At 45.1% G+C, this 25,298-nt stretch overlaps 1 protein-coding gene across 1 annotated transcript in view; it reads right to left on the bottom strand.

Annotated features, from left to right (window-relative positions):
• The window catches only part of CSMD2 (CUB and Sushi multiple domains 2), a 300,763-nt gene that overhangs the window by 103,690 nt on the left and 171,775 nt on the right, over window positions 1-25,298 (bottom strand). Inside the window, 8 exon segments of the mRNA XM_048054254.2 lie at window positions 1,077-1,265; window positions 3,631-3,846; window positions 9,601-9,717; window positions 9,890-10,078; window positions 10,509-10,696; window positions 11,427-11,565; window positions 14,221-14,415; window positions 16,404-16,730. Coding sequence (XP_047910211.2) covers window positions 1,077-1,265; window positions 3,631-3,846; window positions 9,601-9,717; window positions 9,890-10,078; window positions 10,509-10,696; window positions 11,427-11,565; window positions 14,221-14,415; window positions 16,404-16,730 — 1,560 coding nt within the window.

Here is a 25,298-nt window from a genome sequence, read left to right as displayed (position 1 = left end):
GTGAAGGTTGCACATAAAGAAAATCTACCTAGCAGGCTCTGCCAGAGTGAAAACAGGTAAGAGATCTGGTCTATCTGGTCTGAATGAATCCTTCACGGTGCTGTGGGTGACCCAGGCAGCAGCAGAGTACTGAATATTTTCCCCCCTACTAAACATACAACAAAACCAGAAATACGTAAATCTTCCTTTTGCAAAGGCCTGAGGCAGTGGTGATTCTTCTTCCTTTCTGCCTTCTCACTGTGGCACACTGCCGCTTCTGCTCTTTTTTGTGAGCCGCTGTGCTTGGAGGGGTCTCTGTGGGCTGGGCAGGGGGCTGCCCTGCAGACCTCGCCAGACAAGGCTGTCTGGAGCCCAGCTGCATTAGGGATGACAGCCAGAAACTTGCTCCGTGTTGCAGATGACTTCTTCCTCTCCTGTATCTCTAGATTTATTTATTAGTATAAATAATTGCCAGAGTGATTGCAAAAATGGTACTTTGGTTAGGAGGAAGAGAAATGCAAGGTGTATCGTGCTGGAAACCTCTGCAGAATAAGGAAAAAGTAAGAGCTACAGGGAGTTTTCCAGGGACATCCGCTCTAATTTGAAATTTGCATTCCTTAAGATCAGCTACCCAGAAGCAGCTTTCATCTCTGGACTATTAAGTTTTATAGCACATGGATTCGAAGGGAGGATGGCCCTAAAACCAGGCTGTTTTACAGAACCTATCCCCAAAAGGATGATGTATCTCCCATAGTTTGTGACTCATTCACTTGTATGATCACCGGGGCTCGACCACAGCGCTGTGAATGGGCTGCAGAGACAGGGGGCTTCTGCTGACATGGGACCCCAACTGCGGGGCACTCCTCGTGCTCCAATGTGGGATAGGACTGCAGCCCCTCTGCCCATCCCTGCCCTCCCCACACTGAGCCAGGGGGGCTGAATTTGTGCCAGCTCCCCATCCCCTCACCACCCGGCCTGCAAACTGAAGGATGCCGCCCCCGAGGCGTCCCCCTGGCGTGTGCCGCACATCCCTGCCCGACTAAACGATCCAGCACAGCGAAACCAACCAAGCAAAATGAAAGCACATGACCACCTACCAACACACCTTGGCAGAGGCGAACTCCACACACGCCGCCGCCCCCCGAGGCAGGTGATGCGCGACGCGCCCTCCAGCCGGTACCCGGGGAAGCAGGAGAAGGTGAGGACGTCGCCCACGCCGAACTGCAGGCCCTTCCTGATGCTGTAGGCCGGGACCTCTGGCTCATCGCAGGGCTCCAAGTCGTATTCTGCAGGGGGACAAAGACGCGTATGGCATGGCAGGGTGACACCTCACAGCCCTTTCTCCCCAGCTGTGAACTTAAGGATGAGGGGGGAGCTTTGAGTTTCGAGCCAGCTGCAGTGCAGGTCTGAAAAAGCAGCATCCATGCGAGATGTACGACCTCTTTGACCACGAAGACCAGCTTGAGTCTCACTCTCCATACACAACCCTTGGGGTGTCACCAGGATATTGATTTAAACCAGCTCAAAATACAACAGGCCTTGTTTTCTGTGACTGTTGTCAGCCAGACAAGAAAGTGACACCAGTGGTGGCCAAACACGATGGAAATCTGTCATCCTCCCCCTGGTTTAGTAAAATGAAGATGAATTGATCCGGATGGGATTTCTGGTTGCCTCTCCATTACTAATCCTGAAAATGAATGAACACAGCATCCTGCTTGGGGAATGCAAGAGAACATTTAAGCTGCTACTAAATGAAAGGTCATGGAGCGTTATGGAAAAGAGCCAAATGTATGTCTTTGGTCACAAACCATTTTAAATGAAACCTTTTTTGAGAGCTATTTTTTGAACAAATAACGGAAGTGCAGAATACGAAGTATGTGCTTATATATATAAAGGCAACTAAAAATATAACGGACTCCCATTTTCATTTTCCAAGAACGGAAAGAAGTCCCAAAATACATTGAAAATAGCAGCTATAATTAGATAATTTGAGGCAATTTGTTTTAGACAAAAAGGTATTTTTTCCCCATCAAAATGGAAGTTAATTGGAAATTTTCTGTCTAGTTTCCACAGAGCATCATCTGTGAATCGCTGACTTCAGAGGCCAGACAAAGGTATTGGAAACCAGATCTGAGTGTAGCAGGTTTTATTTGCATCTATGGCAACAGCTCTGTCCCTCGAAGACAAATCAGACTGAGCTCCACAATAAAAATGGTCATTTCTCTTCCTTACCAGCAGGCTGAATTTGCAGCAGTTGCCCTCAGGACTAAAATGTATGCTGAGATATAGAAAAGAACAGTAACAATATGATAAGCTTTGGTCCGTTACCTGATTGTTTTACAGAATGGCTTGTCAGGGCACTCCGGCAGCAAAGATTACATTTTCTGAAATGTGTGCACAGGCAAACACTTCAGCAGTCATCTGTAGGACTTCGGGGTAAAGGACACAGTTCAACACCTCACAGCCTTCAATCAGAGATCGCCCAAGCAAGGTATTTGCAAGCGTGATGATCTGTTTTGCATAAGCAACCGTGCCTTTATTTGATTCTCTCCTCATGCACACGCTGCTTTTCATTGACAACTTCTGAGAATCCAGACTTTCATTTGAAGAAACCAATATTTTGTATAAACGAACAGTTGAAACCTGCTGTCATCAGACTGAGCTTTGGAGACCTTGGCTCCATTCTCGCCTCTAGACCTGTGCTTCTCTCTCTCCCATGTCTCCATCCCAAGCCTCTGACTTATTGGAAATGCTCATGGCAAAAGCTCTCTCTCTCAGGTGCTGGTGCACAGCCAGATCTTCATTGGCACAGCTGGGGCAAGAAGGGCTTCTGCCATCAACAAAAACCTGTATCGCTTGACGCCCTGCTATTTGCACCAGGAAGTCTGCTTTAATTTGTTATTAGGAGGTCAGTTAGAGAAGGCCCAGCAAGAAAATACTTTTTCCAGCTTCCCAGCAATACCAGTGGGCTCGTGGAAACCTGGCCTGGGTTACACGTGGCACGTGTTACATCTAGGACAGGCTGAAGCCACCTGCAGAGGCTGGGTCACTGGGTGAGCATCCAAGAGGAGCACAGAACCAAAGAAAAAAGCATAAAACGGGACCAGACATACAATGGAAGTGACCGGTTCTGCTTTGCTCCTTATCCAAGAAGTCCAGATTGCCCAAAGCTGCCTTCCAAAATTTCCCATCTGTCCCAGCTTCCCAGGTTGGAAATGTTCTATCTGCTCTATTTTCCTCTGACATACAGAGAAGGCAGGCATCTGGAGCAGAGAGGGATGGCCTCTTGGAGATACCCCAAGGAAAGGAGAACTGAAGCTCTGTCCATAAACAGAGAAATGAAGAACACTGGGTGAGGAGGGAGAGGATAACACCTTTGTAATGGTATATAATTCCAGTGGGTCCAATCCAGCCATCTACTGGGGCTCAAGGCAGGCAAAATTGCTGCATCTGGAGATATGGGGCCTGGAAAGAGAGTATTTCCTGTGACACACAGTGCTTTAATGCTGGCACAATTTACCGGTGTAACAAGAGGAGCAACCTTCAATGACCTGAATCACTTGCACTGCATCAACAGGGACATATTCCCAAGATTTGCATTAAAGTTGGAAGAAAAGGGAAAGCATCAAGTCTGTCTGCCTCTGTTCTTACCTGAGAAGGTGATGTTGAAACCCTCGTAGGACATGGAGAAGTCTGAGATGAAGCGAATTTGGGCAGAGAAGTTTCCAAAGAGCCCTGCACTTAGTGGGGCGGGCAGCCGAGAGCCTGTGAGCTGCTTCAGCGGCTGGGCAAAGCTGGTGTTCTCAGTGATCAGGAGGTAGTCATGGCCATTCTCCAGGTGAAAGGTATGAAAGGTGAAGAACACACCTGCAGGGGAGGAAAAACAGAGATGGATTCAGCCAGCAGCTCTCCTCTGGCACCCTGTGGTCCCAAAGCACCTCTCCTCTCCCTAAGATATCACCATCCTTTTTTTTCCTTTTATTTTTTTCTCCTATTTCCCAGTAATAGCAGCCCAACTGAGAAGAAAAAACACACTGAAAAGCTTGGGCACATTTATGTGAGGAATGAAACATTAAAAAAGTAAAACAAGGCTACGGAACAGGGCCTGGAACAGAATAAGGCCGTTAAAGTCTTCGATTCCCGTGCCTTTGTAACACAGGAACAGAGACAACAGAGGCTCGCCCGAGGGAGGGATCAGCAGCAGAAAGGACTGAGCCTGGCAGCTCAGGGAAGTATTTTATTTTAAAAGTGTTGACCTTTAGATGGGAAGCAAGAGGAGCAGAAAGCTGTAGTTGTGAGGACTTGAAAACAAAACCAAGTACATTCTGGAAGGAATTCCTACCGAGAAAAATGGGACTTAAGCCAAGTGCGAAGGTCAGAGCGGCTTCTCCAGAAGACAAAGCATGCCAGCACTATTACTGCGAGGACTTCTACACCAAACGATGGGACCCAGTGCTAGGCCCTGGAGGCTGGAGGACAACAGGACATGGACAGACCCACGTTTCCTCAGCCATGTGGCTGGTAAGCATTTCACATGCATCTCCCAAGGAGGGCTACGCCTTGTGACCACGTTCCCTCCTGGGCAGGTGGGTGCCCGCGCACTGCTCCGGAGCCCCCGCTGCCCTCCCCGAGGCACTGAAGATTTTGGCATGGCATGCAGAGCCCAGGTTCTTGCCAGCTGCAGCAAATCTCAGAGGCAAAGAAAACCCCATCCACATCATTCTGACAAAAATAAAGACCACAATAGATTGAGCCAGGAAAAGAAGCAGACGAACACGGGGAAACTATTTGGCTCTGTCTACATTCAATTTCAACAATTTGAAACATTTCGTCAAGCAGGCTGTGACCTTGCTGCATTTGTAAATTAACAAGCAAGGAATAACAGATTACTTAAACCATCCTTCGCACTTACAGAAACGAGATAGTAAGTACCTCAAGACTTTGTAAAAGCCTCCAGCAAGGCACTTATCATGCAGGAATTCAAACGCAATTAGAAACACTTATTTTCTCTGGAAAATAATTCCATCTTTGAAAAACAAAAAATGGCAGAAACAGCTTTCACAGGGAAAAGTGAGGCAGAACCCTTTATGGGAAACCCTGTCACATTACCTCCACACCAAGTCAGCAAGCTAAAGCAACGCCTAGCGCTCCATAAAGCCTCTTTGCATCTATACGGCTTCTTTAATCCGAAGAGCTTAGCAGACTTCCTGAGCACCGAGGGGCAGGCTCCAGAGCCCCGGCTCATGCTGAATTGGGCTTTACACTCCTCATAACCCCATGAACTCAACAGGGCTGTTTGCAGAGGAGGACTCCTCCATGTGAGCACAAGTGCTGTAATCTGGTCTTCATTAGTCACAGTCAGATCGCTGCCTCCTCGCACACATCAGGAGCGCCCAGTGGCATGACCAAGTTATTTCATTTAAGCCAATGATTAACAGCACAGAGACTGCCAGCCTGGTGAGACCCAAGGGCTGTCTTGCTCTGCATCCCATCTCTGCCAAACTACAGCATCAGCTGCTTCAAAAGCATGGGAAATCTGTAAATAAGGAACAGAGGAATAATCTCCTCCTTGCTCCCCACTCCCCATCAATTTCTGGAGATCAGGATGAGACCAACTGCTTGAAGCTCCGCAGCGTGATATTTAATATCCATCCCAACCAAAAAAAGTATTTTTGTCAGCATCAAATTGTAACTCTGAATATTCCATTTATCCCCATGTCTATCCAATTTCTTTTTGAAGGTTTACTGTCACATACAAGCAGTTTCCTTCCAAGGAATGAAGGACACAGAGGTTGGAAAGCAAAACAAAGCCCTTCCCATAGAAATTATTGTGCTGGGAAGGTGCAGGGCTCACAGGACTTCTCAACTGCATCACATCTCAAATGGTAACACATGCTGGTCCTTCCCTCTCCATCCCTGCACAGCAGCTCCTTGCACCTTGCTACCCTGCAGTGCCCCAGGCAGAAGCATGTGTGCGACTGCCTAGTGATGACTAAAAGGGGCCTCGGCTTTGACAATCCCTTTTTCATCCCCAGGTAAATGTTACCTGGGACCTGGCAGAAAATGTTTAATTCAACTGTTCCCCTCTGTGGAACTCCATGAAAGTAGGAAACTTCGAACGGTTTCCAAGTGTTTATTATTCTTACCAGCAGTGTACTTGATTGAAAATAGGTATGACCTGTTTTGGCACGAAAACTCGGTGAGATGCAATGAATACAAAATGCTTTAAGTTTTTCTTGTTTATCAACTGACAGTAGATTTATACCCCTGCCTTTACAAAACCCAATCTAGGGAACAGAAATAATATCACTCCACCAAAATCAACACACCACCAGAGAAACACAAGCATAACTCAGTCCCCAGAACGGGGAGGACAGCTCCTGACTCCAGGTCTTTTCAGATAACAAATCCAATCTCGCAGCACAAGGCCCCTCCAGCAGCAGAGCCAGTTAAGGGCTGTGTAACTGTAGCCATAAGTGCTAATTACAAACTCATTTTAAAGGATTTGCGACTCTGATTAAACCTTTGCTCTGGTCTGAAATTTACTGTGGCACAAAATGTCTCTGTAAAGGCAGTTTTTTTCATTCTCTGTTAAAGAAACAACAAAACAAATTATAGGGAAAAGAAATCACTTTGAAGTCCTCAGATTAAAAATAATAGTCTCTATTTAAGCATTTAAATACCTTTAAAATTAAGCTGCTTTTAAACTTGAATTGTACAGCCCATGAGTCCATAAAATAAATCAGTGTCTGCAGTCACATAAAAACAACTATTATAACAATGAACTTGTTTCCATTAGGGGACTTGTGTGCTGCCCATGTGCAAGAAGTTCATAAAGATCTGGGAGTGAGTAGCTCGAGATCGGCTTTTATGATGCAGATCATTTCCTTGCTTGGTCATCAGCCTGGCAAGGATGGTCCAAGCCAAAAGCCCTGATTTTTTTTTTTTTCAGCTGGGAGAACTGAAAGACTTTCCAGGCCTGAGACAAGTGCTGCAAGTCCAAGCAGCAAAGCATTAGAAGAAGTGGGGGCGGGAGGCTTAAAACTAGAACCAGAAAAATGAAGTACAATGGCAAACACCTAAGTGATGCAAATATCCCCCTGCCTACTAAAGCTGCTCATAGCAGAATTGTTAAAAATTCTGCGATTAAAAAGTATCAGATTTACCCAGTGATCTCCAAGAACAGGGAACTAAAAGGACAAAGCACACTCTGTAAGGATTCTGCACTGCAAGTGCACTGTGGGTGAAGCTAGACAAGAACGGGGTTCAGCTATGCTTCTTCTAAGCCTTCTGTTCTTCAAGGACTAAGTTCATTTCATTTCAGTGGCTATTGCTCTAACTTGGGATCGCTCTGTTTGACTGCACTTCACTGAAGGAATGAGCAGAGACATTGCAAGAATGCTGAAAAGGACTGGGAGAAGCAATGCATTACACAGCAGCTGAACGCAGCCATCACTGGGAAAACAGATCATTAAGGAAAACAGAAAACTGTTGCAAGAGGAAGAATGCGTACGTACATGCATGTGTATGCACACTCCGACCAAAACAGCCCAGCATCTAAATACAGTGCAATGTGTTTCACAAAACATCAGAGAAAAGGACATCTTTCTTTGTTGTGTCTATCTTCCACTGCACTGGTAGATAAACAACCTGCCTGAACTACAGGGACAAGGAAGGAGAGGTTTTCCTCACACAAAATTTGGCTACACACCAGCTTATAATAAAGTGTACAACTTCCTCCATATGTCCTCTCCTCTCATCTTAACCTTTAAATGGATTTGAAGATTTCCTGCATCCAAGCAGCTGCCTTCATGAAGCTTGCCTGGCCCAGAAAGCCCAAAAATGCAAGAGGAGTGTTTCTGCTTGGGGGCAAGCACTGCTCCCGACAGCCAGAGCCCTGTGCCCTGCTGAAGGGCATGCCTGCACGGAGCGGGATTCCACCATCTCCTGCAGCTTATTTCTAACCAGCTCCTGAACGACAACACTGAAGGAAGGATACCAGCAGCGAGCACAGAGAGGTGTGAAAATTTCAAATGAGACACAATGATACGAACATGCTCCGCTCACTGGTATAGAAGAGTCTCTTACTTCAGACAGTTCACTTTTCTCAGAAACTTATCCTGGACACCTATCAATTTTCACTACAACTAGCCAGACTTACAGAGTAACTCATGGCTTGATTTTCTAATACTCATTACCGCCACTGGGGCTAAAGTTTCAGAAAAAACTCATACACAGCTAAACCTGGGATCAGCTTCTCAGAGAGCTCCACGTGTAGCTTCTCAGAGCCAAACGTGGTCCAGTTCTGGACAGTCAGGTCCAGGGCTGAATTCTCTGACTTATCCAGAACTGTGCCACACCAAACTGCTCTAAATGATGTGCAGTTTTGTGTACTACTGAGCAGGGGACAAAGAGCCCTAGACTTACAGAGGCATACCATCGCTGTTTGAAAATGCATCGCTCTTCAAGCTTTGCTTAGCTTGGTCAGAAGATTTTCTTTTGATATTGGCAAAAAAAGTGCATGGGCCATCAGAGTTACACTTTCTCATCTAAAACAGTGACAGTTTGCTGCATTGTGCTTAGCTTAGCAACAGGATAATGCAGTGCCTCATTGGAGAGCTGAATCCAAGGCAGAGTGGATTAATGAAGAGTGGATTGCTGCTACTCAACAGAATACTTTTCACAGCATGCGATGGTTCCCTTAATGCACTGTGCTGTTCATTGACAAGTTTATTTGCTGTAATACAAATGGTATTGCAAAATTGGCTCATGATAGCTCCCATCGTGCTGATATCCAGTACAAGACAGTTACATAACTATGCATATAGTTACATAAAGGGTTTATACCCTTTGTGCTTACCCCAAGCAGGTACGGACTGGGAGAACAGAAAAATCCCCCCCATCCTTCTCCATAAAACTTGTTCTCTAATCATCAATGATACATTACCCTAAGATTTTCCTCCAAGACAAAACATTGGCTTGTGCTGCACAGGAGGCTGGACTAAATATACCTGTGCATTGCCTTTAGGCTGACAGTACTCCTAGCTAGGGGGGAAATGAGAGCTGCAGAACTAGGGCAAACCTGGAAACTGACAGCCTGAATTCTGTCCTATGTTTGGACATGATTTACTACATGCTTCCACTTCTCCATCTGTAAAACGTTATACAGATAACGACCGGGCACAATGAACAACACTATGGGTGAAAGCACTACAGAGTACCAAATAATACTGCAGCAGTGTCAGTGGCAGCTCTCCCTTCCTCTGTGTGGCATTACTGGCACCCAGATACTAGCTACCTTTTCAGAGGGTACTGCCACAAAGCTGTCTAAAACTGAAGACAACTCCTGGCACAGGCTCTCTGATCTGGAGTTTGGTATAGGCACACCTTTCCCTCTAGAAGTCCTCTCTGTTTTAAGGGGAATAAGAGATGTGACCACAAAAACCTTTGTCTTGTCTAGAGAATGTTTGAGTGGTGGCAGGAATGACAGCTGGCCAGACTACATGGGTACCCATCATCACTGCCTTGGAGACAAACACACGGAGCACTGGCCTCCCACTGACCACCCTCCTGCAGTGCCAAGTTCATCTCTAAAACCACTGAAAGCTAAAGATTTCTCACCTTTTCCATGTGAAGTTTCTATTGTCCATGTGCAGTTCAAGTTATTTGGATAAAAATCAGGAAAGCCTGGGGATAAGATGGTACCACTGGAACCACGAATGTAACCTCCACATAGAGCTGAAAAAAAAAAAACACACACAAAAAAACCCTTCAAAACCAGAGTCAAAACAAAGCCCAACCCATCAAAATAAAACACATACATCAAATGTCATTGTGAACTTCCCAATTGCTGCTCCGCTTTTGTAGCAGATCTGCAAATTAAGTTTTTGCCATCTTCTGCACTCCTTACCCTCACAGCTTGGCAGTGGCCTGCTCCACTGGAAGTTTGGCTCACACTCCAGGGCTTCGTTGTCGCTCAGAGTGTAGCCTGAATCACAGCTGAACGTCACCAGTGCTCCCACGTAGAAATCATTCCCATGGCGCTGTCCATTTACAGGGATCCCTGGATCCAAGCAGTGGTCTGACTGGAGCTTCACAGCTGTGACAAACAAACCCATTCCCATCAGACCACTCAGTGGCTGCAGACCCTGCTACAAGGTGCAGTTATTAGTCTGGGGGAAAGTTTACTCCTCGTATAAGCTCATTTGAAGTCCTATTGATTATCCCCAAGGAAAGAGGATGAAATGGGCAGAGAAACTCAACTTCGTTTCTTTCCAAAATATATTGTGTTCCTTCTAACAATATTCTGTAGATGCTAAAATAAAAACAGAAAAAAAAAACCACACACCTCTAAACAATCAAGATGGTCAAAAAGCAGAAAGTGCTACTTGACTTGTAATAGCTTCACATTCTCAAATCACTAATAGTGCTAACTGCCTGGTGAAGGGGAAAAGCAAATCCAACGGGTCTTTGATTGAGTCCATTGTGTGGCTGGAGAGGGTGTAATTACATGAAGAAGTTGCACTTACTTTCGTATCGGATCTGAAAGCCTATATCAGAGTGGCTTTTGTCAGTGGTGAAGAGGAGGTAGAGGTAGTTGCTGGTGCTGATGAGGAACTGGGGCACCTGAGTCCCATCATAGACACCTATCAATGGGGAAGAATAGGACCGGCCATCCCGCACCTCCAGGGTGTCGTAATTCACCTCAGTCTTAAACCTGAAAGGGATGCAAAAATATGTCTGTGAAAAAAACAGCACTGCTAGTTTTTCTTTATTGTAATCCTGAATGTCCTCTAATGACTAGAAGGCAGCACGGGCTATGGGATAACATATGGGTGCATTTCTACTGCTTGGTCTTTGGCTGGCTGAGCATGTTACTAACAACTTATCATTCCCCTCCTGTGCATTTCAGTTTCTTTCTAATCTTTCCCCTGCTTTATCTACTGATTCGGTACAGTTTTTGCAGCAACAATCATCACGTGCTATGTGAGCAATTACTTCTCAGACATACGGGTGCGGGTTCAAGAAAGTGTAACCTCCTCAGAAAGTGAAATCTGGGGCAAGTCAAGAGACTCAGCACTCCTGAATCAGGGCCAGATCCTCATCGCTGCCTCTTGCTGGCTGACTGAGCACACATGGGAGCTCAGCCTCTGAATATGTGGTTCAATATGCACCTAAAACAGCACTGCAAATTAGCAGGAGTTAGTCAAAACAAGAAGGGAAAACCACCATTTTCTACTTTTTCTTCTTGGCCGTTAATGAAAACTCCATATGTTGCCAGAAGTTAATAAAAAAATCAGAAAGAGAGAACCTCACTGCCAAACTTAATGCCGAGCGGTTCATCCCCTTTCCCTCTGGGGACAGCTACAACCCAGCCCTGCAAGAACCACCAAAACCACCCGCTAAATCTGCAGACAGGAAACTTCTGAGAAATCCGTGGTGAGCACCTGTCAAACGTGATCTTGATGGGGTAGCCCGGCTGGGCCTCTATCACCCAGGCGCAGCTCAGGGAGTCCTTGTAGAAGCCAGGCCAGCCAGGGGACAGGATCATTCCGCTGGGGGACGTCAGGTGGCCCCCACACGGAGCTGGGGGAAAGCAAATGACAAAAATTCAGGTAAGAAGCTGCGGCATGACCAGATATACCTATCCCTTCCAGACATCACTGTCCTGACGTACAATAGCTTTCGTGCATTATTGTTTCTTATGTGTTAAAAATAATCAGAAGCAGATGAAATATCACTAGATTGGAAGAAACTGCCTGTTTAGTTTAAATTTAACATGTAGCAGTCTGCTACTATATCTGTGGGAGAGTCAGCAGCCTGACCTTGTACAGCGGCTCTAAGCGGACAGGGTATAATAATAATAATAATTAGATATAAAACCAGAGAAAACTGCAAGGTCAGTTTGGATTTCAGTAGCTGCAGGTGCCAGAAAATCTTTCATATCTGAGGTAATTGAGTCATGTTTCTTCTACCATAAGGGACATCACAAGACTGTGGCATTTATTCCACGTTGCGGTCCCTTGCGCCATCAGCAGAAGCTGAAGGCAGAGTATTATCTTTTCTGGAAAAAGGACACCGGTTCTGAGGGACCAGAGGTACAAAATCGTATCGGCCTAAATTGCAATGCATTGTCCTCTAAAAAAATCAGACAGGACAGAAAAGTGTGTGTGTTCCTGGGACTTTGTGGGCACCTCGCAGGCTTCATCCCCCAGGCGTTCCTTCACAGCCGGCTGAGTTATCACTGCCGGAGGCGCTCATGTCCCCGCAGCAGCAGGACCCCATTACTATCACCACTCCAGGGAACTTCCATGGGGCAGACCAAGCCCATCGGCCCCAAAAACTTACTGCCAGGTGAGCCCTCGCAGACCAGGGCAGCCCAGCTTCCCCAGAGCAGCTGCTGAAGCCCATACTCAGGGCCAGCCATGGTGTGAGCCCTGCACAGGCTATGAAGTGCCATACTTGATATGATCTTAAATACCTACCTAAGTCTGGGCCTAAAATCTTCACTGCTGATCTGAAGGACGCCAAATAAAAGTGAATTGATCTCCAGTGGATCTTAACCAATTATTTTTGAATAAGATGCTCCTTTCTGCCCCAAAGCTATGTAATTTCCTGTCAGGACTTCTATCCATCTTTCGGTTCTTCTCTTAGGTCTTTTTCTTTTCCACTAATTTTTTCAAGCAATGAACAGTATTTTAGATCCATACACTTCCTCTTACTTTAATAAGGCTAATCAAAACGTACACTGAATCCAGTGCACGCTGAAGCGTGAGTCAAAGAGATCACCACTGTGAAAAAAAACCAAGTTAATAGCATAAGGCTATCTAAGGTTAAAGCTTTCAAATACAAAAGTTGAATAAAAGTATATTATTTAATGTATGTTTCCCTCCTACACTTGGAGATACATAAACTTAAATGCTCACACTTGTGAAAGGAATGGAAACCCTCAATCAAACCTACAGACATTTTATTGTCAGCTGCTTGCGAAAGAACAACTAGACAAGAAAATAAAAAGTCCAGCTTCTTTCTACATAAAAGTTATTGAACACAATTGATGCCTCTTATTTCAATTTCAAAGACAATGGACTAGATTGTGTGCTTTCTGCTGCTCATCCATTTGAACAAAGCATGACCAATTACTGAAATTATTTCTCAGTATTACTTCTTTTATTCAAAGTGTTGTAAATACCAGCGCAGAGCATCGCTTTTCTGAGAACAGAGGGTAGAGGAAGACTTTTCACCTCTAATGAGCTCTATTTTTTCGTTTCTTTTCTATAGCAGAAGCTTTAAAGGACTATGAAAAAGCTTTGAAATCTGTATTAACGTCTTTCATTCAACCATTTCAATTCATTTCCCCCATTTCTGTACTGGCTAGCACAGTTGTTGTGGCACGGAGATGTAGACAACATTTCTGGTTCTTGGTTGCTGGAATCAGTTAGAAGGGACTGATGTACCACACTGACAAAGACACACTGAAGGTGTGTGTGTGCATGTGAATGTTTGCAGCAATGAGTTCTCTTTTCACAGTGAATATCTGTACCTTTTGCTGCTTTCATTATATAAATGTTATATAATGTATTTTACATGCACCAAAAATCAGGACAGAAGACGTATCTCCACCTATCTTCCATGCTCTGTTCTTTAATTCCTTTCATGACAGGAGTAGCAGGGAAGCTTTTAGCCATCAGTAAATCAAAGCCTTCTATTTATTGCCGTTATTAGAAAAATGCTTGTTTAACATGAGCTCTGTAAATAATTCTCATTGTTCCTTTTACAAAAAAAAAAAAAAAAAAAAGAATTATAAATAAACTGAGTTCAGTGCTCAGTGTTTGTTGGACTAGCACTTCCTCCTCAGCAAACTCTTCTGTGCAGACAATACCTTCCAGAGCTATATAAAATCCTGCCCATAACTGAGAAGCTGAGGGTTAGAACAAAAGCCCAATAGTCCTTCAAGTCTTAAAAACAAATGCCTCTCCCTACATGATGGCAGAGGACTCCAGCAAAGCCATCATTGTATACCCTTGCTATGGAATTAAGCTTCAAATCTAACCAAGCACCCTTTCATATCAACAGAAATCTACCTCTTGGGTGATATTGAAACTAGAAGATTTGGATTATATGACTGGGACCTTGATAGACAGAACTACTGACCCTTTTCCCCAAAGGCTGCAAATGTTAGGGGATGATTCTCTGTCCTGGGTGCACAAGCAGACTAGTAGGAAAGACACTAAAATTTACCTTCACATCTGAGCACTGCATTGTTCCAGACCACGTTTCCTTCCTTCAAGATGCAGGTGATGGTTTCTGAGCCATGGGTCCTAATGAAGCCCTCATCGCAAAGGAACGACACAGAGCTGCCAAGCTGGAGGCTGTCACCAAATCGCTTTCCGTTCACAGGCACGCCAGGGTCAGGGCACTCGTTATGCCTAAATGCTAAAAGGGAACGAGAAGAGGACAATAAATGATTTGTTTCCCTTAACTCTAATATAATAATCAGGCAGACCACAAGGTTAAGAATTAAACTACATTTTCACATCCTTTCTATGATGGCAATTAACACACGATCTTGCCCCCGGTCAGCCTACCCTTCTCACAGGGAAGACAAACCAGCTCGAACTTGAATTTGACCCACTATCATCCCAGCAAGGCCACTGAGTTCCACACAGACAAGTCAGCCCATGGCAGAAATCATGTTACAACCTCTTGTCTAAGCTGCTAACCAAACCAATCTTAGCAGTCGTTCACATATGGAAAAACACAAATACAAAATACAGTCAGATTAAAAAAAACAACTCTAAAAACACCATGGTTTGTGCATCTAGATAGAAGGACATAAGCTAACCATTAATGAGAAAAGCATGTTCTGTGATTGACTGCCATATAGTCCCCAACCTTACTTATCATCATTACTAGGATAAAACGAAGGACACAAAGCAATTACCTTTCTAGGTGTTCCAAAGTCAAATATGGAATTGAACAGATACATAGCTCTCCTTAAAGGACTGCCCTTTCCATGCAGTTAAAAACTAGGCCAGCCAACCAATCAGAAAATAAGTCTACAGCCTTAATTTCCCATTAAGTGCATAATTATGTACTACATCTTCATATGCTAGGAGGTGGTCTTCCGAGATGAACAGCATATAAAAGATTAAAGCTTCCAGTTTAATTATACCCACATGCTTTTAGGTTCCTTAATGCACTTGACCAAACTCAGAAGAGTTCTGGATTTCCTACAAAGCATCCTTACTGGTACAATAACTTGTTACTATACACTGCTAAAGGGGAAAACACAGGCTGAATGTGTTCCTTGTGCTCTTGGATCTTGTAGCAATGTGTTGTCTCCTGCCTCAGACCTAAATGAAATGAACGGCAAGGTGTCGGATAAAGAGTCAGGAGCTCCCTTTTGGCAGTTCAAACAGTCAGAACAGATTAACTCGTACACTTAAGAGTCATTTACAACAGTAAAAAATAATAATAATTTAGCTTTAAAATGGCTTCATACGAGGCCACAACTCCCAGGATAGGCATGAAGCATTCAGAAATGCCTACTGCACCACTGGCTTTCTATATGAGCTATCTCCTAACTCAACAGCATCAAGGACTCAATCTTAGGTATGAGATACTGCCACACACGATACATCATCTGATGAGCTTGCCGTACTGTGGCAAATGATTTCTTAAGAACTCCGATTTTTATTTTTTTTTAAATAGAGGATTTGCAATCATAGCTAGAAAGGCTATTAATTTAGCTGTGCCACTAAAGGCTATTATAACAAAGTCATTTATCAGTTCTGCTGAATAGGTTTAATAATGCTCTTTAGAAAATTACAGGACAATACGAGGATAAAATTACCGTAGCATTCATTTAAGATTTGAAGACTGGACTTACGTGAAGCCAAATATATCCATTGAAGTTTCAATGCTTTGCATTATAAGACTTTGCAACATGTTTCCTTTGGTGTTTAAAGTCCTACATACCTACAGGAGTCAGCAAACGACGGTAGTATTGACTGATGAACACAGCTATCTGAGATCTTACAGCTGCATCAGGCTGTCCACAAAGCATCGTCTCACCTCAGCGAGCAGAATGCAGACACAAAGAGGGAAGTCAAAGCCCGCAGCAAGCTGGGGACTGATGGGGAAACAAAACCCCTGGATGCTCCGTAGACAGATAATCCGAGGCCAAACTGTTTCTTGCACCGCTAGGTAACGCTAAACTACATGGCCAGAAAGAACATTTGCATGCAACTCCAGGCTCAAAAGCCAATCCTCTATTACCCAACTGCAAATCAGATGTAATCCCCAATTTTCAGACTCACTCTGGATTTGCAATGACTTCACTAAGATCACTCTTGCCAACAGGTACCCAACAAGAATTTAGAGCTTAAAATGAAAACAAGAAGGAAGGATTGATCTCTTACTAGTGAAGGTTATGTTGAAGCCTCTCTTCTCCATGGAGTGGTCAGTCTGGAACTCCAGCCTGGCTACGTGACCGCTGCTGGTCAGAGAGGAAGGGATCTGGTTTCCTGAGAAGGTCCCCAGCACCGGCGACTCAGCAGTCCCACCATCCTTCACGGCTAGGAAATCAAACTGAGGCTCCACATCAAAATCATTGAAAGCCAAGTGAATTCGGCTCTCTGGTTTAGCTATAATTAACCAAACACAGTGCAAGCTGCTTCCATATTCTTCAGGGTAATTTGGTGACAGCACAATCCCGGACGGGGTGGTGAAGTTGAAAAAGCAGGAAACTGCAACGAGAAATCACCATCAATCATGCAGCACAGTGCTCCTACAAGCTGCTGTCATGTTTCCCCCCCTCCTTGTCCCTTGAGCTGGGTGATTCCTGCAAATCCCCAATTGCTTGGCTTCTCAGAAACAATTAAAGAAAGGAAGGGCTCAGTGCTCCATTCACTGCTGGATGTCAGTGATTTATTTGCATGGGGAAGAAGTTGCTTCAAAGTGGTCTCCAGTCCCTGCTTTTGGCTGACTTGCAATTCTCCCGTCTAGCGCAATGCTGCCCCTCACGTTTGTACAGGCTTTGTGCCATGCATGATGGAATATGGCTTTCTTTTTCTGCAGGAAGAAAATGTCACTCAGCCAGGTGGGGATTCAGTATTTTGCAGGTGAATTCTCCTGCATATCCCCATGAGAAATCCTGCAAGAGAATCCAATATGTAACTGCAGCCAGTACAAAATAAAAAAGTTAGCTTTAGAAGGAACAACATCTTCCATTGCAGCCACAACTCAGCACAACCTACAGGACCTGAAGATCTGAATCGACACAGCTGTTAGCCCATGCTGAGCTCCAGGCTCCTCTGCTACCTGTACCCAAACATTTTAGTGTACTGCATGAACTGCAGATGCACTTTTGAGTGCAGTACAGATTTCTCTGAGTTGCCTGAAAGCCTCTGCTTTATAGATATTATCTGAATACACCTTTCAATTTGCTAAATACAATTTTCATCCATGCTCCCCAACAGATGCAGCTGCACCCAGGCAGCCTCAGTGCACTCTGAATTCCTCGCCTTCAGACTATTCCCATCCTGGATTAAATATTTATACGATCTGGCAATAAACTGACAACTCCTTTGAGAAGTTTTACCTTTGTCCATCTCCGTGGGCAGCTGCTTCCACCTGTGCCAAAAGGAGCACTGAAAAATGAAGGCTGCTGTTTTGGTGGCAACTTTGCTGCACAGCACGAGGAAGAGCCCCAGACCCTTCCTGGTCCTCCCCAAGTGCCAGGAGCTTGGAAACCTCAAAGCAAGCACTGGCTAGCTGCAACCTGCAGTTCAGGTGTAGGGGCAGCTCCTCCCCTTCCCATTGCAAATAAATCACTGACTTCTGCTGGGCCAGCACGGCACCAAAACGAGGGATCAAACTGGACTGCCATTCCCATGGAAATAATTAAAAGCAGTCTTAAAATGAAGTTGTGGGGAAGAGTGCATAAGAAACAAATTTTAGCTCTCAAGAGTTTTCAATATATACTGTATTTCAGCTGACAAGGTCCATTAATTTGGGAAAGCAAGGCTGCATTTCAAGTGGTACCTATTCAATGTTTTTGATACTTTACGTATGTATGCTTTACTCATCATCTTCCCCACCAAGCACCCTTGGGGTAAAATCCATTACTTAGAACATAGATCTCACTAATTCATGGCAAAAGGACATCCCACAGAGAATAAGACTGGTTTTAGTTTGGCATTTATACAATTATTTGGTTCAATGCTCACCCTCCCTCCATTATTTCCCCTCCATCTTCCTTCAACGCTTAATGGCTTCAAATCAAATAGGACGGACGTTACCATGACGTTATCAAGGCTAAGAGCTACACAATCCATTTCCTGCTCTTAGCAACAAAGAGAACAGATTAAAGAGAAAAACTGCAAAATATCCTCAGGATTTAGGTTCTTTACTAGTTGCTGAAGTATCAAGGGATGCTGTCAAATAATTCTGTCAGCGTAAACTCAGTATAATCTGCCTACGAATCCTTATTGAAAATAAACGCATTCACACACAGAGAAACATCTCAGCAGTAGGAACTCCGCACAGGTGCTACGTATCTCCTATAGTTTTTCAGATCCAAAGAGGTAAATTAGCATTCACACAAGACCTACAGCATTACATAGCCAGCAACAGAGAGGTACGGTTGCTGGCACAGCTATTATGGCCCAGTGCTGGTGGCTCACTTCAGGAAATAACAACAACAAAGAACTTGCTGACAAAAGAGAGAAAAGCAGAGTGAGGGAAGAATATGAAATTAACCTTTGTTAGATAATTTAAAATGACAGATTAAATAACAGCCCAAACCCCCCAAAGTCTGCACTGCAGGGAACTATAACTTTGATTTTCCATGAAACAAAATAAAAGCGTAGGAGACAGCCAAGTCGTGGGCTGCAGGATGGAGGCCACAGCTGTGGCAGGACACCAGCATATGAGCTCCCCATGGGGGGCACTCGGCTTTGCCTCCCCGAGGGTCACCATCCTGCCGGCAGGTCAGGGGCACGTCCACCCCGGGAAGCGACAACTGATGCACCAGGTTCGCTATCATGTCTGCAAGATGAAGATTTCCTAGATTTATTTTTTTAAGCAAGAGAGGTTTTTCTTCAGTTTGAGAGTTGTTTTTATTTTTTGTCTGGGGCTGCTCTGGACAGAGCAGGCGCTGTGATCCCACTCCAAGCCTCCTGCTTTATCAGAAGCGCTTTGCCGGACGCTCAGATTGAAGCAGCAGCTGTTTAACAACAGGTCAAGGACAGTGAAATGTGCTGTCAGAACAAAGATGATAGTACCCAGGAAAGGTGGAAGACAGCTGAGCATTACCTGTCTCATGCTGTTTTGTGCATCCGAGACAGGCAGGAGCGAAGTGCCCCCAAGGAGCGAGCAGTCATCTCAACCAGCAGACAGACAGAGGGCAGCCCTGCTGCCTGCAGCCCGTCCGTCAGGACCGCTGAATTAGGAATATCTGTGACTCCGAGGCCTTAAGCTAAGAGAGTTAAATTAATATTTATTATGGTTATTCTTATACCTTACGAGAGGACATTTCATTATGTGCATAGCAGAGGTTCAAATTTGTACTGACCTTTATCAATTATTACTGATGAAGTAATGCAAAAGCAATTAGAAAAACGCCTTTATTAAATACAGCAGAATAAGTCACAGCAAAACCTAGTAGAAACAGTAGACTACCTGAGAAAGCCAACGAGGCCCACGTCATTAACAGACGAGTAAAAGATGTTTATTCAAGTCATCACAAACATTATCAATATTCTGCCTTCATTTAGGGTAGAAAGACAGGGGAGGAACAGCTCCTTGTTTCTTGTCTTAGAAAGCCAAGTGGGACACATGGCTGTGGCAAGAGGACGCTGCTCCATGCTCCCTGTGCGCAATGCTCATGGCTGAGCCGAACACGGAAGCTATCCGACAATTATTCTCCAGCACAGCTGCTTGTTTCTGTGCTTTCAGCCTGGAGCAATTCCTGCATTTGTCTGGTCAGTGTAAGCACAGCTTGCTTCTCTTTGCCTTCCAAAGATCCTGCCTCCTCAGATCATCGCGCTTCTGCTTCGAGGCACACCCGATGGCCCCAGACACCTCATCTCTGCTCATCCTGCACATGAGAATCCAGGGTGGATCCTGGGGAGAGCGCACACCTGCGGCGGGTGGGAACAGGAAAGGCACCAGATTCAGGAGCTGAAAACAAATCAGGGAATCACTGTATTAAGTTCAGTCTCCATGGAAACAACAAAAAAATCGCGACTTCTCTCTCAGCTTTTGGATATCATTCCCACAGCCTCTGACCACTTGGGATGGAGCTTGAAGACGGTAACATACTTTCTGCCTTATTTTCCATTTTTAAGTAAATTCCTCCTCTAGGCATAGCTTGGTGATGGACTGGAAAAACAGGACCTCAGCAGGAGCCTGGTTAATAACTGACGCCTCACACTGGGAACCATATGTCCCAAATAGCTAACAGAGCTGGAAGCTCAGGGCACTGGCTCCAGCTGCGAAGCAAAGTACTTTACATTTCGTATTTTCCTCTTTCTGTATCTGCTCTTTCAGTAAACATATCTGCATCACAATGCGTTTTCCTTCTTAAACCCTGAGGCACCAGCAGGGCAAGTGGGAGGTGAGAGAATAGTCTGGAGCAAACATTAACCGGGAGAACATTTTTGCATTACAGAGCAACAAACTCTTCAGCTCGCTCTGACGGAGTAGCTGTCACTGCCAGCATGTGGCTGACCGGGGGTGGGAGAGCAGGTATGTTAAAGAAAAGGAAAGAAAATGGGTGGGGTTTCATAAATTTGAGGAAAATATCATCCATGAACTTAACATAGGCTGAATAGAAGCCTCTGTGAATGTGGAAGCAAGCTACAATACCAAAGCAAGTTTCATTCCTACCCACTCAAAACAGGAGCAGTGACTGGGTTACCAGGAATAACGTAAGCTTCTTAAAACTTACTGGAAGATGCTGATCCCACTACAGCAGTGTTGGGCTGCTTGTCTGCCAGGGTTTCTGCAGCCATCTGTTATTCAGGAGGTGCTCCAAGGCTTCTGCATGACGACGAGATCTTTCTTGTATGCCCCTGATTATTTTAGAGGAACTCTCCCCCTCACTGCAGTTCAGACCTACAGTCTCTGTTGGGAATCAGTGGTGGTGTCCACAAGAAGATGAAGCTGAATTGGCACTTTTTGGCAAAACCCTCGAAGCAGTCTAGCACTAGGAGTGCTGGTAGCGGTCCTGTTATGCACCTTTTTCTTTTTGCTCCTTCACAGTTTAGCAGAGGATCCTTCCTCTGCTGCAGCACTAGAAGCTGCCAGACAACTGTTGCTACACATTTGTCTTCTGCAGGCTGGAAGCTGCTTGTGCAACAGGCCAGGACTTGAGTCTCTCTCTCTCCAGAAGTCCTACTTCTCTGCACATCTGGTGCTGAAGGCTGACTGCTGTAAAACAACAAGTGCGAGGCTCCCACAAGCACGCGACTGCAAGAGGGGTGACAGCAGCTGCGATTAGGTGCAGCAGAGGGTGTGCAGGCAGGTTCAGCCACACGTGAAGCACTGGCTGTGGGAAGCAGTAGAAAGAGCCTCAAAGATAAACTTGCACACATCACCTCCGCCTGCAAATCAGAAATGTCCCACTGCAGCTTGATCGAACACTGATATTAACATAAAGCAAGTCAGGCATAAAGAAACTTCTCTGCAGACCAAATTAAAGACAGTAACATAATCCACGCCCCATTCCTGTTTTCTGGGTATAGAAAAAAAGGAAGGAGATAGAAATGGCCTCCTTGCCTGATAAAATCAGCAAGCAGCAGTTCAGATTCAGCCTCACATGAACAGAGTCAATGCATCGTGCTGAGCCACGGCAGCCAGGAATATGGACAGATGCCTTGGCACAGGACAGTTCATTTACACCAGCATGAAACCCTATCAGGGTAACAATTCAACTGATTCAAGCAGTAAAATAACAAGCATGGAGACAGCCCAGTAACGTGCAACCTCCTGATCGGCGCTGAGAGCGCAGCCGGGGGCACCGCTGGTGCCTGCGTGCTCAGCGCTGGGGCCTGACGCTTCTGCCAGGGGCCTGACGCCGGCGCTCACCACGTGCGGGCTCTCTGCAGCCAGAGCATCCCTGCTGCAGCTGTGAGAGCTGCCCGTGTCTGCTGGAACACCTCCGTCCCAATGTGGCAACCCCACCTTCTGGTCTTTCTGCATCTTTCTCACTGAAGTAGGCTGACTGCACAAGTACCTGGGCAGAACTCAGCGACCAAGTGAGGAGAAAGCAGGCTCCAGGCCGACCCAGGTGGACCTCAGCTTCCCTTCAGTATCGACACAAGGGAAACAGAGCAACTGAACTGAGCAGTGTCGTGCTGGAAGACATGCAGCTTATCTGGCACAACTTGCAAGGCAGAAAAATAGCAGCCCCCAGGTTAAAGTCACAGAAAAGGAAAACAAAAAGAAAATTCTCATATAGGCTACACCATGGCTGGGGAGTGTGGGGTGCAATCAGTATGTAATTCACTGTAATTAAATGCATTCCTGCCCAGCACAGCACTTAAACATGTATGTCTCCTTAAGCAAACATTCACATCTCAACGCTCTGATAAACGGGAACTGCAGAGTAGAACTAGGACTTCAAGGGAAAATGCCCTGCTTAATTTTGAGAACGGAATGGTCTTACATGGCTGCAAACGTGAAACAAGGTTCTTAACAAAAGCTACAAATCCCACATGTATACAGAGATCATGGTAATCCTGCCTTCATTTAATTTGCTTCACCTACTGCTGGATAAAGAAAGGGTCTCAGTGGCTCAGGGGAACAGGCTGGAGATAAGGAGCATTTCACCACTGATTTGCTGCTTTGAACTCAACTCGGGTCAACAGTGAGCAGAAGGCGTTACCAGGTCCTGAAGGACCTGACATCTCTTGCACAAACGCACAAGCCACCTCAGCCCTGGAAGTGGCATCAGCAGACTACAAGCCCTTTCCTGAGCAGGCTTCCAGCTGCGTAAGCCCAGAACGTGACCGGCTGCTTTGCTGAAGTGAGGGTGAACGTGTTGTGGTAGGGGAAGGTTGCCTACCCATTCCCTATTCCAGTTTGCTTGGCAGAGATGATTAGAGCATCCCTCTGCCATAATTTCAGGAACTTTCTATCAGGGTCCTTCATAAAAAGCATCAACTGAAAAAACAAACCAACAAAAAAACCAACCAACAACAACAACCACAAAACAGCTTGTAATTATAAATTAATACAGTTCCTGTATTTCTTCAAATTCCACTGGAAACATCTGCATCTGCAAGAATATAGGGAAAGGGAACGGGAATAATGACCAACTAACAATTTAATTTTGAACTAAATGAAAAACTTGTCAAGAGATACAGAATTACATGGTTCTGTTCAGCACATTGCTGGGAAAACATCTACTGCATTTGCACTGCTGGCTACAAATCCCGAATGTTAGTACCAGACAGGGTGCACAACAGGCTAGCTACTCAGCTCAAAACTAAGATCTGCACTCTTTGCAAAGAGGAGCTAAGATTATTCAGCAGGTATAGCATGCAAATATGGGATTAACAAAAGAAGTAATTACTAGTAAGGAGGAGATAGATTTTATACTGCCGTTAAAGAAAATCAGATGTTTAGAAAGACTGGAAAAATGCGGAAAATCCCATTGCCTCTGAAGATGACTGTGTTAGTGCTGTACTTCTGTGTGCAAGGACAGGGGATCCTGAGCTCTGCCAAACTGCTAGTGCAGGGAACTCGGAGACAACTCTCAACAACGAAGGATCGTGTTGGTGCTCAGTGGGGACAGGGTGAATGCATGGCTCTCAACAAGGCACCGCAGACCTCCAGCACCAGCAGGCATGCTGATAGCGGGGTCACTGCAAGCCCCAGCAACTGTGAGCAGCTCGGTGAGGAGAAAAGGGCTGTGGCTGAGGTTTCCAAGTGAACAAGAAGGGAAAGAAGCATAACATCTGCTCCAAAGCCAGAGGAGAAAACACACAAATTAATGTAATTTCAATTGGAAGTGCTTTGGGACATGCCTTCTGCCTCTGTGCAAAGAAGCACTATGCATGACTTCTGCTTTAAGCGGGGCTGTAATACAAATAAAGTTAATGATCACGTAAACCCCTCCATAAACTAGTGGAGTACCCTGTAATGACAGTCAGAACAATGGACCAAGTCTCTGGAGGATTCCAAAATACCCTGAGACAGCACAACTCAGATTATGGCCCCTCCATTTGAACATACACACACACACACACGCAAGCACGTGCCCTTATTTATCACCAGCCTTTGTGGAGTTCCAGTCAATCAATGCCAAACAAATACCCCTCAGTTCAGCACAGAAACCTCCACCCCCAGGTTTCCACAATGCGCTGTGATCAGAATCTAGGCACTGTTTTATTTCTCTAAGTGTTATTTAACTCTAAAACACTTGACGGGTCCAGAAAACAAGTCTGGGATTAATCAATTAAACTCGTATCAGGAAGTTAAGTTGTTTTCAGAAATTACTCTCCCAGAGCAACTGACAGAGGATAGTTAGGAGAAGGCAAAAACTTTGCCTTTATTCACTGAGGTGGTTACAAAGGACATATATCCTATAGCAGTTTATGCCATAAATACCTATCACGAGACAACAGTATTGTTTGGCGCAAGGAACCATTCAGCTAAAGGTGCAGGGCTGAAACCTTGGGAGTTGTAGGTCCCAGACCCGTGGGAAGAGGGCTGCAGGGATGGGGAGGTGCTGGAGAGGGACAGCTGGGAACCTCCTTCCTTGATTTACTGAGCGGCTGCAGAAGCCCCCTGAGCGCTGTCCTCCTGCAGTGGGGATGTCAGCCCTTCCTTTCCTTAGCAAGGAAACAGGTTTTGGCCATATAAAGTGTTTCGTTACAGGGCTTTCCACTGCTGTATTTCACATAAAATTCAGATAATGTGTTTTTCCCTGCTATATATGAGCATGTTTAAACAGTAATTCCAACCATATGCTTGGAAGTTATAGCACTACTGAAATGCCCTGCTCCCCGACTACATCTGTCCGGACATTTATCATCACTTTCACTGCAATATCTGAACAACTCACCAGCTCCCCGTGATAGCTGTAATTATGGGCTGGTTCCCCATTTGTAAACTTAATAATCTCCTCAGCCACAGGTAACTGTAGACTTCAGCTCAAATATTATACCTCTTACAAGTTCCTCCCATCAGAGCACAAACTTTATCTAAGTAGCACAATGGTTTCCCTTAGGTAGCATTTATCCACCTGACACCTCTTAAGCCCATTTTGCTGTCCTTCGAGACTTCAAGAAAACCAAATGTGGCTC

Source organism: Anser cygnoides, chromosome 24 (assembly GCF_040182565.1).
Source record: "Anser cygnoides isolate HZ-2024a breed goose chromosome 24, Taihu_goose_T2T_genome, whole genome shotgun sequence".
Taxonomy (NCBI): Eukaryota; Metazoa; Chordata; class Aves; order Anseriformes; family Anatidae; genus Anser; species Anser cygnoides.
Note: the sequence above shows the minus strand (reverse complement) of the source record. Positions and strands in the feature narration are given on the sequence as shown.